This window comes from Rutilus rutilus (assembly GCF_951802725.1).
Source record: "Rutilus rutilus genome assembly, chromosome: 4".
Taxonomy (NCBI): domain Eukaryota; kingdom Metazoa; phylum Chordata; class Actinopteri; order Cypriniformes; family Leuciscidae; genus Rutilus; species Rutilus rutilus.
Genome location: NC_140212.1, coordinates 20159507 through 20175137, shown reverse-complemented (window position 1 = coordinate 20175137; position 15631 = coordinate 20159507). Strand labels below are relative to the sequence as shown.

Below are 15631 nucleotides of genomic sequence, written 5' to 3'. Positions count from 1 at the left end.
TTTTAACGATAACTTATGCAAATATGTTGAAGTGCTAATAATGACCAGTGATTACAAATTATACTAAGCATCTCTGATTTCAAAATGAAAATCTACTGAGCTGCCGTACCTTATTGATGGCCATTGACAGGAAGTGGTCGAGCAGGACACGGGCCTCTGACAGCGTGCACGAGCTGATCACAGCAGAGACGTCCACTGTATCTCCCTCCTCCTAAAGTGAAGAGTGGATAGAAAACTATTTTGAGCCAATGAATCAATCATTTCTGACCCACAAACCTTTTTTTTCTCATCATAAAAAGGGTCTGCTGCTAGATTATTATCATTTTACTGTATGTACTGTCAGGGTATGCTACTGTGTGACATCATTTCCTGTTTCTCACAAGTACCTTGGCCTCTTCCATCTGCATGATGTTGGCCTGGCAGTCGGCGATGCTGTCGTTGATGTAGTCGATGTTGGCGGTCAGCGACTCCATCTCTTCATTAAGAGAGACGACAGTCCTGTCGGCATCCGTGTCCTCGCTGGCGATCTTGTCCCTCTTTTTCGTCACCTTCTCTCTGCGTTTGGTCAGCTCCTCACGTTGCTGTACACACAGAATGATTAGTCAATTAACCCAATCTCGAATTCGCTCAAAATGAAAATTAACCACAATACTTGAGTTTACAGGTTTTCCTCTAATTTACATTAACCATTTGTCCTAAGTTTTCATTGATAGGTATGAAAAAATGTATAATAAAAGGACATTTCTCAGTCACCTTAAGTAGGCGGATCATTTCGGTCTCCATGTTGGAGATGGTCATCCTCTGCATGATGATGTCACTAATGTGACGCTCTAGCGACTGCCATTTGGTCCGTGCTGTTCTGGTAAAGTACACTCCTCCTGTTCTCATCTGGTACCTTCTTCAATACAAATATCATAACCACGTCAGTCACTCAAATACCCATGAGCTAACCCATCTGAAATGAAACCTCGTAACACGTTACCTCGTCCCGTTATAAGTCATGGACCCGGTGGTTTGTGGTCGGGTGGGAGCCGTACGGGGTGAAGACTCCTGCAAAGGCTCTGGTAAACTGATCTTGCGGTTAACCTTGCCTGATGCTGGTCGCACTTGGCGTCTCAGGGCAGATATCTGATTCAAAGTAGTAGAAAAAAAACCTCTTACAAATAAAAAATATTCATATTTTTTCTCTAGGTGTTATACTGTGAATGAATAAAGAGTTAGTACACCCCAAAATTAAAATACTATCATCAATTACTCATGCTAATGTCAGTCCAAACTCATAAGACTATGCTAAAACGATCTCTGAGAAGTTGAGTCTCTAAGGCTCCAACGCATTTTTAGCCAGCTGAAAACACCTTTCTGAGTGAAAGGAACTCTTCGGCGGTGCAGAGATTTGTTCAGTAGAGACGCTATATGTGCTATGATACGGAACTGTTACTAGTATCCGATTTCGCAAATAGTTTGTTTCTGAATATAAAAATGTCAACATAGTGTAACAATTCCACTCGTTTTGGATGAAGAGATGTGCTTGTTGCTATCGTTTGCAATCGTTGTGCAAGCAGAATGTAATTGGTATTTGAAGGTATTTGTCCCGCCCCTCCTGCACTGTGATTGGACGGCTGGGTAAACAGTGACAGTAGCCCAGGGGGGCATGGATTTCTATTATTTTGAAGGTACCCCCGGGCGCCGCCATTGGCTAGCGGACCCCCACCTGCTGTTAGCATCCCATTGACTCCCATTCATTTTGGCGTCACTTTGACAGCGAATAACTTCACATCTGAGGCGTTTAAAGACTCCATTTGTCCATTATTTATTTCTAAAGAAACACGAAAATGTATAAAAGGCTTCATTACCTTGTAGCTTACGTTATGGCCCCGTAGAAGCAATTTTTGTAAAAATAGGCTAACGATTGCGTCATTGCCACGCGACTCTCTGTCGCACAGTAGGAAATTACCGTATGGACAGGAGAAGCTCGCGGACGTGGAGGCAAAATGACAAAGTAATTAATCAAAACACCTACTAAAAGTTTCTCCTGCTCCTAGCTCATGGACACCTCCTACTCACTCTCTCCGTCTCTGCAAGTTTCGGAAGGGATTGATTCAGATTTCTCTTGGCACAGCTACTAGAAGACAGACGGTTTGCTCACGTCACATCTACGTCGTCAAGCTCAGTTTGAGACTGCGCAGTACGCTCGACCCCCAGGAAGTAAGAGTTTCTAATTGGCTTCACTTTGTCTCCGTTGAATCCAATGGGGTCGCTGTGTCCATTTCTTTTACTGTCTATGCAGTAGCCTCGTTTCCATTGCCCTTCTAATTTCACAAATTGAAATTGCGAATTAAAAATACGCCTAATGGGAACACGCCAATTTCGCAAAAACTCCCATATATCGCAAAAAAAACAAATTACGCTCGCATGAGGTGGTTTTTCAGGCAATTCGAACAAAGAATATTTCGCAAAACTGCAATGGAAACCGTTGTTTGTTTTTTTTGTCGTATTTAGAGGTCATCTGGCGTACGTAAAGTTGATAATTCTTTAAAGAAGGCGCGGTTTGGACAGAAGATGAGACTTATCGTCTTATTAAACGAATTACGGGAATACTAGATTCAACAACAAAGAAATGCCACAATTTATCAAGACCTTGAAGCAGATAGGAGGGAGAAACACCCAGAAACACCTCATACGTGACGCTCCTAAGTATAAGGGTCTTTCCTTGCAATTAATGCTTGGATAACACGCCTACGTCTCCTTCAATTAAAAATAATGGCTAGTGCGGTGGCTGCGATATACGTAAACCTACCAACATCCGTCACCAAGATTTTTGGAATGAGTTAATCGCGCGAGAAAACAAACAAACATTTTAGTCGCATAACATCGATTAATGGAAATAGCGTCATTTCGCAATAGTTTTTATCGACAATTTGAAAATATCGCAAAAGTTTTGCACAAATCTGTAATGAAAATGCAGCTAGTGATGAGCGCTGTGTTTTACCCAAAGTTGAACATTCTTCAACTCTCGGCGACCGGTAAAAAACGATCAGTTGCTGATGTTTTAAAAATACGACGCTTCCATTAAAAACTACTGACAAAATACGCTTTGGTGGACACACAGCCTAAATCCCTTCAACCACCTACAGCCATGAGATTTTTGTAACAAAAAATTGTAATTCCCAAATAATCCAGGTTCTGTCACCTCCTCTGTCCTCCTGCGTAGAACAAGCTCCTGCTGTCTCTTTTGAGCCTCAAGCTGCCTCAGTTGGTGCTAAACGAGACAAGAAAGAGAAAACAAAAGGAGAGAATGAGCAGGGATTGTATCTGAGAATATCCCATAATTCTCTAGGGCTGTTCAGGGTACAGTGTGTCACCTCCTGTTTGCGCTGGTCTTTCTTAAGCGTGGCGATCTCTCGGTTGCGGCGGGTCTCTGAGACTCGGTTCCTCTCCTGTTGCTCCTTCATCTGTTTCATCAGACCAACCTGAACGCAACAGAGTCACCATGGTAACAACGATTAGACACTACAGTACAGTGATGGTTGCCCGGATCAGCTATCCAACCCTTTAGTGTGAGCAATAGCAAAAATACACAAACGTACCTTGGTTTTCTTCATCTCAGTCACTTCCTGCTGTAGTTTCCTTAGCTGTTTCTCGTACTGTGATTGGTTCTTCAGCAGGCGTGCGTGCTCCTTCTGTGCCGACTGCAGTTTCTGCAACTCCTTGTTCATGGAGTTCAGCTTCTTCTCGTATTCTGATTTAATCTTCTTAGCTTTCTCCTCCGTACATGTCTCGACTGAGCCTGCATAGAAATGTGAAATCTTTCAACAGAAACGTTACGCTTCTACAGTTACGCTGCAGTGCCACTTACGCTGTGCTAACAGTTTGCTTTAAGAGTGCAGTGTGAAAAAGGCCTATAACTTTTTTTATAATTATTATTATTTGTGCATTCAAGCTGTTTCCAAAACAAACCAGAAGAGGGCAGTACAGATGAACTAAAAGACTGAGGTTGCAGGTGCATAATTTCATTTACACTATAATAGTCAAAAGTTGGGAATAATTATGATTTACTGTTTTTACTGTATTTTTGATCAAATAAATGCAGCCTTGGTGAGCATAAGAGGCCTATTTAAAAAAAATCCTTATTGATTCCAAACGTTTGACAGATAGTAAGTGCTCATTACTCGCATATTAGTATAAATGACTTAGTTATGCTTCCGTATGTGTGTATGAGTGTGTGTTGTACCCATGTTATGCAGTACGCGGTCTCTCTCCAGCTGTGTGTCCCTGATTTTGCTCTGCAGCATCATGAGTTTCTGCTCATACTGTTGTTTGAGCGTGTGCAGACGTCTCTGACTGTTCTCCAGTTCATCGATCAGCCGCTGTTTGATGGCGATCTCACATGTGATGTTGGCCAGATCTGCCTGGAAGTCCTCTGTCAACACACAAAATGCACAGAATGGAGGTTGTTTTTTATTCAACAAGAACAAGAGTTGATAAAATAAAATAATTAAAATCCAATTTAAAAATTATGTTTAAAATTAATAGTTTAATAAATAGATTTCATAATGTGTATAGCAATCTAGACCGACAGAACATATTATAATAGCTTTAAATATACTGTGTATTATGTCCTAGTGAAAAATAAATACACCAAAATGTATTTGAAATGCATTTATTTTATGCTAAGTATCCTACAGATACATTTATATATGTATGTACTTAATTTAAATACCCTGCAATTGTACTTTTGGTATACTAAACTGATATACTTAAAGTCTGCTAAACTGGAACAACTAATTTTGTACTTAATGCACTTTAGTTATCCAGAAATAGGTCCAACTAAAGATATAAGTAAGTATATTTGATTGTGCTAAAGTGGAATTATTGCAGGCATACTTTAAGTACACTTTAAATATCTTGTATTATTATTATACAGAGATCATACTATCCTTACTAATAGTGATATTAAACAAATTGTATATTACATGCTTAATATTAAATGTGTATTGTGCAATAAAGAAGTACTCCAAATAAAATTGAATTACAATATGTATATCAGGACGTTTCAAGCGATTTGTCAGTAAACATGTTAATCGATTTTTACTATACTTAGTGTGAAATAAATGTATTTTAAATACATTTAAGTATAGTTTTTTTTCCACTAGGGTGTCCATTATATAATTTTTATTCCTACATTAGGAGTGCTTAATTCAGAAAAGATAAAAAAAAATCAAATGCAATTTTCTGCAAGACTTATTATGGAAGCTTGTTTTTTGCCACGGAATAAAGCAATTTAAAAGATAATTGCGATTTTTTTTATCTCGCATTTATGACTTTTTCTCAGAATTGAAAGATATAAACTCACAGTTCAGAGAAATAAAGGCGCAATTCTGAGAAACTAAGTCAAAATTGCGAGATATAAACTCGCAATCGCGCGAGAAAAAAAATCAGTATTGCAATATTTAAACTCGCAGTTGTAAGAAAAAAAATCGTTTAAATTTTTTTTTTATTCCGTGGAGGAAACAAGCTTCCATAACTTAAAAAAAACAACAAAAGACATTACCAAAACAAATTAAAAGCAGGAATTTTACCTTTTTCCTCCACCTCAGAGTCAGACTCATCAGAGCTATCCACTTCCATCTCATCCTCCTCTTCCTCACCCTCGGCTTCCTCACCTTCATCATGATCACTCACATCCTACAGAAGTATTGGGATTATTAGAAACAATGTTTGGCCTTAAAGAATCCCAGGGACAGTAAAGAAATAAAAAATTTAAATCAGCATATCTTTTGAACACACAAGGGAGGAGTTTAACTGACCATTTCTGGCTCTTCATTGGCTCTCTCGGAGGCCTCTTTATCCTGCTCGTTATCTGGCCCCTCCTCCTTTATGACACTGTATGACATAAGAAAAATATCATGAAACGTCAAATTTAATAAAAGGCAAACCCCTTAGTGCCGACCATCTACTTAAAGACCTCATGGAATTGTTGACAATCATATTTACTTTGCAGTGTTAATGTACTGTATATCCAGTCCAAAACTTCAATTTCATGGGGTCTTTAAATCACTAGATTCCAAGATCTGTTAATAACTGATTAAATCAGTCAGTGTTAGTGAATCAGTTGCGCTTTATTATTGGCTACTGTTAAACTCTGAAGCGACATCACATTTTGATCAAACGTGAATATGAGTTGATCTTAAAGGGCTCTAGAATAAAACCCAACAGAATTAAAGAGCTTTGTTCCAAACCTTAGTGAGCTACATACCTAGACAGCATTTTAAGGCAACATAGACAGAGTAGGTAGCACAACTATGCTGCATAACTATACTTCAAAGATACCACATTTATAAGGCAAATCCAGATCCCACACTGTAATTTCTTTCCAGACAAGACATCTATTTGTGTGTGCTATGTCATTTTATGCTTCGTTCATTAGCCTAGCAACATGCTAACGTTAATCTGAGAAAATATCCACTACAATACTTCTATGTCACTCAAAGTTGACAAAAATCAATAAGAATAGCTCAATCTGATTACAAATGGACTATTCTATTCTATTTTGTACTTAGCCTACCATTGTTGTTGTTTTTAGTAACACATTGTTAGCTTAGCAACACGCTAACACCAAACTCTCGAGGAGTGCTATTTGGAGTTGCTGCATGTTTAAGGTCATTTACTTATGGGGCTCTCTTTCAACTAAGGTAGCTGACTACGTAGACAACAGACAGCAAGGCAGCTCACTAGGTTTTGAAACTGATTCTGAACCATTGATGTTTATCATGTTATATTAGAGAAAAGAAGAGGGAAGAGCAATGGGTCAAGTTTTCCAGGGTGCGGTGACTAAGGTTAGTGGAACAACAGCATTTAATGACATTCTCCAACCTGGCGTTCTCAAGATCTTCATGAGCACCTTCATCCATCTGCTGAAGTCTTCAAGAGTGAAGGGGTGAGGTGAGAGTAAGAGGAACCACAGTGCCAAATGCAGAGAAGAACACGTGAGGAACAGGAATACTTCCAAATTCATAAACTTTGAAGGTTTTTCTTTAGTTTTTTTAATAAAAGGATCTGATGTAAAAAACCTCCCCAGTATAGAGTGCAGCAGGCATGACATAGGGTTCTAGGGTTCTAGGTTTCATAGGGTTCTATTCTACTTTAAACTTCCAGGGAAATTTTTTTTTTTTTTTTTTTATAAAGACAGAAATGGTTGGCTGAAGGAAGCTTAGTGAAAGTGACAGAGCATGGTTTATAGCCCGCTTTTAGTTTTTTTTTTCTTCTGGCTTCAAAATTCAAGCTGTATTACTTTGTGAAAATTATCATGACGAACAAAACTTTTGTTGGTCACAGATCTTATTTTCTGCAATAATCCAAAGGCCAAAAAGAAAAATCCTACTGGATTTTTGTCAAGGGTTCCAGGGTGATGCTAACTTCCGTGGTGGCCTACAAAAATACTTCATCAGCGTGGCACTCAGAATGCAGAATTACTGGTGAAGTACTACATTACCCACAATTCTATAGTGAGATCCACCAATCAGAGAAGCTGTTGTTACTAAAGCAATAGAAATGACAAAACTGAGAGGATTTTTCAAACGTTTCCTATTGGGAGCAACTCATCAACAAAGAAGATGCCCATGAGGAAGCATAGAAATTGTACACCATATTTTTGAGGCATACAGCAAACCAGAACAATCCCTGACGCACCCTCCTTTGTCAAATGAGAAAAAGGAAATCCGAGTTTTATGTTCCTCAACTACACGGATAAGCATTAATGTCAGTAGCTTACCTCTTCTTTTTCTTCTTCTCCTTTTTCTTCAGTTTCTGTAGGTCTTTCTTTGCGATTTCAATGATGTCTGCGGCATCTTTTTCAGGTGCAAGGTGGCCGGCGGTAATGGAAGTCGGGCCGGCATAAAATGAGGAGCGGGTGGAGGCGCGGGACAGGTTCTTCCGCAGGTTTTCATTAACAGCTTCACTCTCCAATAGCTTTGCCCTGAAGACCACACAACACACAAACATTACACATACAGAGATGTTTAAGAACTTCTAAGATATTGGCGTACTGTGTTTGCATACATTACCTGAGCTCCTCAATCTCTTTGATGTAATTGTGGATCATGTTTCCGATCTCTTCACTTCCTTCACCTGCAAAAAGGTTTGGGTAAATAAACCAAGTAATGTCACCTGTAACCAAGTTTGGGTTTTAGCCAAGTAATGAAATTTTTTGTTGGTTATGTAAAACCAGTGGAAGGAAATAATTCACATTGTGTAGATGATTCACATTTTTGTTCTTTTTCACACAAAAAAAAGTAAAAGGAAGTGCTTAATCTCCATAATAAAAGTAGTCCACCTCAGAATATCAAACTAAATATTATATGAAGTTTTAGTTTTTTTGAGTATTCAACCCTGATACTAACCCGGTTTACAACCCTGTTACCAAAATTAGTCTGATAACAATTAAAACCAACTTATATGTATTTGTCGTTTTCTGGTGGTAAACATTAAACAAACAGAATAATTAAATTCTAAACAGAATGGGTAACAGATATGCTGTTTGGAACTACCTGCTGAATTATAGTTATTGATACACTTATATTTCTCAATATTAAAAATATACATTAAATATTTTTTCTTAAAACAATTTGGATACCACTGCAGTGTTTGAACATGACAAATCTAGTCAGTATTGTGAAAAAAAGCAATATTATTAACTTCCCACCATGCTCCAGAAAGAGTCTAAATAATGTTACACTGATAATAATTTACAGTAAGGTTTCAAATGAAACATTAGTTAACTACATTAGTTAACATGAACTAACAATGAGCAATACTTTACTATTTATTTACTAATACTATTTTTAAGACCAAAAGATGTACTGTATCTGTTAACATTAGTTAATGCAGTGTGAACTATAAGTAATGTTATAGTTATGTATAACTATTACTGTATAACTATGTATAACTATTACTTATAGTTAAGTAATGTTAACAAACGAGATTGTAAAGTGTTTCATACTACGTTGAGGGGGCATTTAATGTGTATGAAATGAGTTATATTTCTCTTGCTATGTATTATTAATGCTAAGCATTATTATTACTAGATTATCTAAAAGATCTGATATTTAGTTTATGTCATTGTGGCCCTGTTTACACCTGGGATTAAGATGCATTTTAGTTGATCGTATCACAAGTGGACGGCGCTAAATACAGGTGTAAACGGGGTCTAAAACGGTTTGAGCTTGTCCACTTTCGACCACCTCAACACATTTGGATTGCTTTCATACGGTAAACGCTCATGTGGTCGAATGTGTTCAAACAGCCACAAAAGACCAACTACTCTCCTCCTACTGACCTGATGTGTAAACATTATAGGAAGTGCGCTAGCCACATGGGATTTAAACGTTGTCGGCTGAAGATCCAAGTTTGGTTTGAGGATGAAAAACATACCAAGCACAATGTTCTCTCACCATTCCTGATTTCTAACAGCGTTCGGTGTGGTCTTGCGGCGATCAGTGCAGAAACGAAAGAATGCTCTCCGTGTTTTTTCCTCTCACCGCGTTCATATGTAAATTGCGAGAGCTTATTTCATCCATTAGATTGAAAGGTCTGAAAAAACATTTGCCATAGACCCTCCCCTCGAAGAAATCATGACAGAAGTGGTTGAAAGTGGACAAAAGGGTTTGTGTCTACCTCATCTACATGTGATCCGATCGACCAAAACGCATCTTAATAGCAGGTGTAAACGGGGCCTGTGAGTACCTGCTTTGGCGAGGGTCTGGTTGGCCTGGTCGCTCAGTAGCTGGGTGAGTCTGGCTCTCTGGGCGTCGATGGTTTCCTGCATTGCCTTCACTCGTACACGCAGGTTATTGTTTTCTGTCTGCAGCATGGAGTTCTCATGCACCATGTCATTGATGCTTTCCAATCCATCCTCGCCAACCATACGCTTGCCCTGTTTCAAAAATACATACAATTTAACATATTATTGTTATTTTAAATTTGTTAAACGTAGTTTCATTAAAATTATTACAAATAATAATTCTACTCATTTAAATTAGGAACACTAAGTTCCAATATAATAGAATAGAATAGAATAGAATAGAATAGAATAGAATATTCACATAACATATTATAGTGAAATTCTGATACAAACTTGAAATAAATCTGGACTAAACATCGCAGCACAAACCGTCTTGTACTCCATGAGCTCGATTTGCAGACGGGCGATCTCTGTTCTCAGAGCGCTGATCTGTTGACTGGCCCGGTCCTGGTTCACCATCACTTTGTTCTTGATGTTGCGAGCGCGGTTGGCATATTTCAGCGTGTTCAGTGTCTCCATGAAGTCTCTGTCTGACGGACTGATGCAGGCGATCATCGTCGTCTGACTGGAGGTCACAAGGGAGAAGCAACATTTGAAAAAAACTGCAGAAATACCTGGATTAGGGCCTAATAAAATAAAAAATAAAAAATGTACCTGTTTCCTCCAAGGGAATCTTGAAGCAGGCGAGTGAGTTTGGAGTCTCGGTAAGGCACATGTGAGGAGCGTTTGCTCCTGTCACCCAGAGCGCTGATCACATTGCCCAGAGCTAACTTTACCACCACAAAACAAAGCCAAAATTATTAGTTATAATGACTCACATTAAAAGAATCGTTCATTCAGAAATAAATAATATAAGTAATTTTACTCGCGATCATATTGTTTCAAACCTGCATGCTGTTATCATTTTTTTTTTATGGAAACACAAAAGTAAAACTGCTACATGGCTCTTTCTTTTTAATGGCACATGACACATCAAGCTCCAGAATACATAAATGTTTCAAAAATACACTATAAATTCTGATTTATAGAATAGGAGCTTGATAAACTTTCAGCAAGACATGCATAAAGATTCTTATACATTTGTGTTTCACAGAAAAAAAGAACAGCCTTCAGTTTAAGGCAACACGATTAATCAAAATAAAACCGAAATATAAGCGATAAGGCTTAGTCAGAGCCCGTCTACGGAGAGCCTGTCCACTCCCTATTAAGCCCTATTGTACCGAATTTTGGTTGTAGTACCACCAGAGTTCCACTGGGGGCGCTCGCCATGAGTGCAAAATGAATGGGAGTCAATGGGGCTAGACGGCTAAATTAGTCTCTTTCACCCGATTGCCGTTGAGAAATCTCAGATGTGATTGTAGATTTTGCAAGTTCAACATGGGTTTTAGGTCGAAAGTTGAATGAACGAGTACTTATGTTGTTTCGATTTCTTACAGGTTGAGTTGTTGTTGCCCATAACACGCTAGCATTCTGCTAATGACGTCAGCATTCTGACGTCATTGACATTTTGAAAGACTTTTTTAAAGCAAATAAGTGACTCTAAAAAATCTAACACCCAGCAATGTGTAATTTCTTTGCATCTCCTTTCGAATACAACATTCAAATTACTAGACAAAAAATTATATCCGGAGAAAAGTGGATTTTGAGGGGTATACCGCCATTGACCTCCATTCATTCTGCACTCGTCCTGTGAGCGCCCTCATATGGAATCAGAGTGGAACTGCAACCAGTTCAGAAGCCGGAAGTGTAGTGAGAGTGAAACTTCTCGCCATATTAGACATTCTCTGGCTTAGTATAGTCCGATTATTAAATCGCAAAGGCACTTCAAAATAAAAGTTCATGGTTTAACATTTAAAAATGAAGAAGTGAAGACATTATTATTGTATTAATATTTTTCTTAAATACTAATTAATTTTACAGTAAAATATAACGAAAGTAATGTATTAATGTATTATAAATATTATATCACAATCACATTTTTTATCAGAAAAATCACTATTTGATTTGTCCTCAATTCATGCAGCCCTACTTCAGGTTCCATACAACAGCAAGGTAAGTAAATACAGATGATTTCTTTTCATAAATCATTCTTTTAATGGCATGTTTGTTCTCTGAAAGCCACCAGGTGGCAGTCACTCTAGCAACAGGTTGATTTGAATGGATGTAATGTGGAATATCAAGCTTCCCACGTGTCTTTATTGCCAGATTCTAGCTCTCTTAATTTTACTAATACTGTATACCAGTTCAGTTCCCAGAGATCCTGTAAACATGCTGAAATAATTATACTTTATAATAATTCAATACCCAAATATTACTTAATTCTATCCTTTAATATTGTTTTGTAGCAAAACAAAAAGGTTATTACGTGATTTTATCATACTGAAATCATGTTAACACGCATATTGTTTAGGTCTTGTAGCAATACTGTGAGCAACTGTGAGTATTTTATTGTTTATGCCACTTTAACTTCTGTTCTTACCAGTCCACAGTTGATAGAGATGCCCTCTTTGGCCCGGTCCCCTGTGGCCCCTGTTCTCTTCAGTCGCTCAGAGCCGGCTAAATCCACAAAGTGAAACTTAGCCGTTAGCGTCTCAAACTCATTCATCTCTGTGGAGCCATTCACCAGTCTGTTATCGCTCTCTGCGTCCTGGAAAAGCGACATAAAATGAAAAACTGAATGATGTACTGCACAGTTAGAGTATATTATTATAGCTATAGAGTTTTACTAGGCTGTCATCATTGAAATGAATATGACTAAGTGAAATAACTGAATAGCACAAGAAACACTCTGTGTGCTGAGAGTGATCAGAGTTTCCAGCAGTGGGAGATTTGACAACCTACATTGTCTGAGGCACAGACGCGAACTTGGCACAGGTGAATGGTGAAGATGGCATGGGAGCGTGAGCTCTGGACATTCATCTGAGTGCTGGCGGTGGTGCGGGACAGAGCGCCCAATTTGAGACACTGCAGCATCTGAAAGAGATGAGGGAATCAGGTAATCGACACTGAGATAACTCAGCTATTGTGAGTACGATTGATAATGCAGAAACAATGTAGCATAACATTCATTGATGAACCAATAAATTTTAAATACATGATCAACTTTTTTAAATAAAGACTGATTTTTATTTTTCTAGAAATAATATAATTTACTATACTACTATATAAATAATATAACTGTTTTCATATTGTAATTAAAAACAGACAAGCTTGATTTTATATTAATAAAAAAAATATGATCATAGATTTCTAAGTTTTTTTTTTTCAAAAAGACTAACTTGAAAACAATGAATTTTTGTTTTATTAAAAAAACAGAATAACTTAAACTAAAATTTTCGAAATAAAAAAAGTTGTATTTTTATAAAATGTAAATAAACTATTAAAACAAAACTAAAGATGGTTTTGTATTAAAAAGGACAAAAAAAGTAAATACTCCTAATAAACAGACATTTAATTGTATAAACAAATCTGAAAAAAAAACTTTTAAATTTGTTTTAAAATGAACATGTATAAATAAAGATACAAAATAAAAATACATAAAAAGTATAACTAGAAAGTAAAGTTCATTGGGACAAACTTTTATGCTGGCTTGACAAAGCCTTGTCTGAAAGTTTTATAAGCTTCCATGTCTTAATATGTGTCTAGCATTATTTTATATTTTGCTAACATGTTTTAATACATTGCTAGCATGAATTATCATGTTACTAGCTTGTCTTACCAAAACACTAACATGTTGATAAATGCTAGCATGTCTTAACACATTGCTAGAATGTTTAAGCATATTGCTAGTATGTTTTAACATGTTCCAAGCATGAATTAGCATGTTGCTAACATGATTTAGCACAATGCTAGCAAGTCTATGGTCAAAGCTAGTTTTTTAGACGTTGCTAGTATTAGATACTTGTTGGATGAAGTTTAAATACTCAATTAGGGTTATTGTATGAACGTTTTGACCCCCTCAATGAAAGTCTATGGGACTTTTTCGTAGTTTTGATAGTCAGTTTAAGGTCAGTTTAAAATCGCAAGTCGGATCAGTTAGAAAACATATAGCAACCCAAATGAGAACAGTCTGAAGATCTGACCTGAGTTTGGTGGTTGTAGCTTTAAAGCTCTAGGAGGAGATACTATTTAAATTTAGTCTAAGAAGAAGAAGCTTAAATAAAAGATAATTTGTCAAGCCAACATAATGATTATAAATAATGATAGCAGTTTACACTCACCTAAAGGATTATTAGGAACACCATACTAATACTGTGTTTGACCCCCTTTCGCCTTCAGAACTGCCTTAATTCTACGTGGCATTGATTCAACAAGGTGCTGAAAGCATTCTTTAGAAATGTTGGCCCATATTGATAGGATAGCATCTTGCAGTTGATGGAGATTTGTGGGATGCACATCCAGGGCACGAAGCTCCCGTTCCACCACATCCCAAAGATGCTCTATTGGGTTGAGATCTGGTGACTGTGGGGGCCATTTTAGTACAGTGAACTCATTGTCATGTTCAAGAAACCAATTTGAAATGATTCGAGCTTTGTGACATGGTGCATTATCCTGCTGGAAGTAGCCATCAGAGGATGGGTACATGGTGGTCATAAAGGGATGGACATGGTCAGAAACAATGCTCAGGTAGGCCGTGGCATTTAAACGATGCCCAATTGGCACTAAGGGGCCTAAAGTGTGCCAAGAAAACATCCCCAACACCATTACACCACCACCACCAGCCTGCACAGTGGTAACAAGGCATGATGGATCCATGTTCTCATTCTGTTTACGCCAAATTCTGACTCTACCATCTGAATGTCTCAACAGAAATCAAGACTCATCAGACCAGGCAACATTTTTCCAGTCTTCAACTGTCCAATTTTGGTGAGCTTGTGCAAATTGTAGCCTCTTTTTCCTATTTGTAGTGGAGATGAGTGGTACCCGGTGGGGTCTTCTGCTGTTGTAGCCCATCCGCTTCAAGGTTGTGCGTGTTGTGGCTTCACAAATGCTTTGCTGCATACCTCGGTTGTAACGAGTGGTTATTTCAGTCAAAGTTGCTCTTCTATCAGCTTGAATCAGTCGGTCCGTTCTCCTCTGACCTCTAGCATCAACAAGGCATTTTCGCCCACAGGACTGCCGCATACTGGATGTTTTTCCCTTTTCACACCATTCTTTGTAAACCCTAGAAATGGTTGTGCATGAAAATCCCAGAAACTGAGCAGATTGTGAAATACTCAGACCGGCCAGTCTGGCACCAACAACCATGCCACGCTCAAAATTGTTTAAATCACCTTTCTTTCCCATTCTGACATTCAGTTTGGAGTTCAGGAGATTGTCTTGACCAGGACCACACCCCTAAATGCATTGAAGCAACTGCCATGTGATTGGTTGATTAGATAATTGCATTAATGAGAAATTGAACAGGTGTTCCTAATAATCCTTTAGGTGAGTGTATTTTTAAGGGAAAAACTTGTGAGCTTCATATTAATAAAAACACAAATTTTTTAAATCAATTTGAGCAAGTGCAGAAAGGCTCAAGACATGTCTGCAAACCCTAGTAGAAAGCCAACCTCTGCTTCTGAGCTAACGGTTCGTGTTGTGACTCCCACTGTGTAAATTCCTCCATTGGCATCTTCATGGATCTTAATGTGGGATTTCTGCTTGCGGGCCTCGGCATCTCGAGTCGAATCAAACAGGTCCAGCACCTCCTCATTGTACAACTATGAAACAAAACACTCCACCTTAGACAGCTATAAACATGCAGGAGTGGTTATGTAATTAATTAGCCAAGTTCAGACATGCATGCTAAAATCTCTAACGCCTGCCAATGGTACGACAGGCGTGTTATTT

At 38.0% G+C, this 15631-nt stretch overlaps 1 protein-coding gene across 6 annotated transcripts in view; it reads right to left on the bottom strand.

Moving 5' to 3' along the window:
- The window catches only part of LOC311288823 (kinesin-like protein KIF21A), a 50990-nt gene that overhangs the window by 12853 nt on the left and 22506 nt on the right, over positions 1–15631 (bottom strand). For 2 of the 6 annotated variants that reach the window (XM_084406409.1, XM_084406412.1), the window contains exons 4-22: positions 15352–15501; positions 12641–12772; positions 12279–12446; positions 10454–10569; positions 10169–10364; positions 9742–9931; positions 8064–8127; positions 7772–7975; positions 6874–6921; positions 5808–5883; positions 5580–5685; positions 4232–4420; positions 3588–3787; positions 3363–3470; positions 3191–3259; positions 983–1128; positions 754–898; positions 387–581; positions 110–211 (exon numbers count right to left, since the gene is read on the bottom strand). In XM_084406409.1, coding sequence (XP_084262535.1) covers positions 110–211; positions 387–581; positions 754–898; positions 983–1128; positions 3191–3259; positions 3363–3470; positions 3588–3787; positions 4232–4420; positions 5580–5685; positions 5808–5883; positions 6874–6921; positions 7772–7975; positions 8064–8127; positions 9742–9931; positions 10169–10364; positions 10454–10569; positions 12279–12446; positions 12641–12772; positions 15352–15501 — 2604 coding nt within the window. Of the gene's footprint in view, positions 1–109; positions 212–386; positions 582–753; positions 899–982; positions 1129–3190; positions 3262–3362; positions 3471–3587; positions 3788–4231; positions 4421–5579; positions 5686–5807; positions 5884–6873; positions 6922–7771; positions 7976–8063; positions 8128–9741; positions 9932–10168; positions 10365–10453; positions 10570–12278; positions 12447–12640; positions 12773–15351; positions 15502–15631 lie in introns of all 6 variants that reach the window. The other 4 variants (XM_084406414.1, XM_084406413.1, XM_084406411.1 and 1 more) reach the window with 3 other exon arrangements.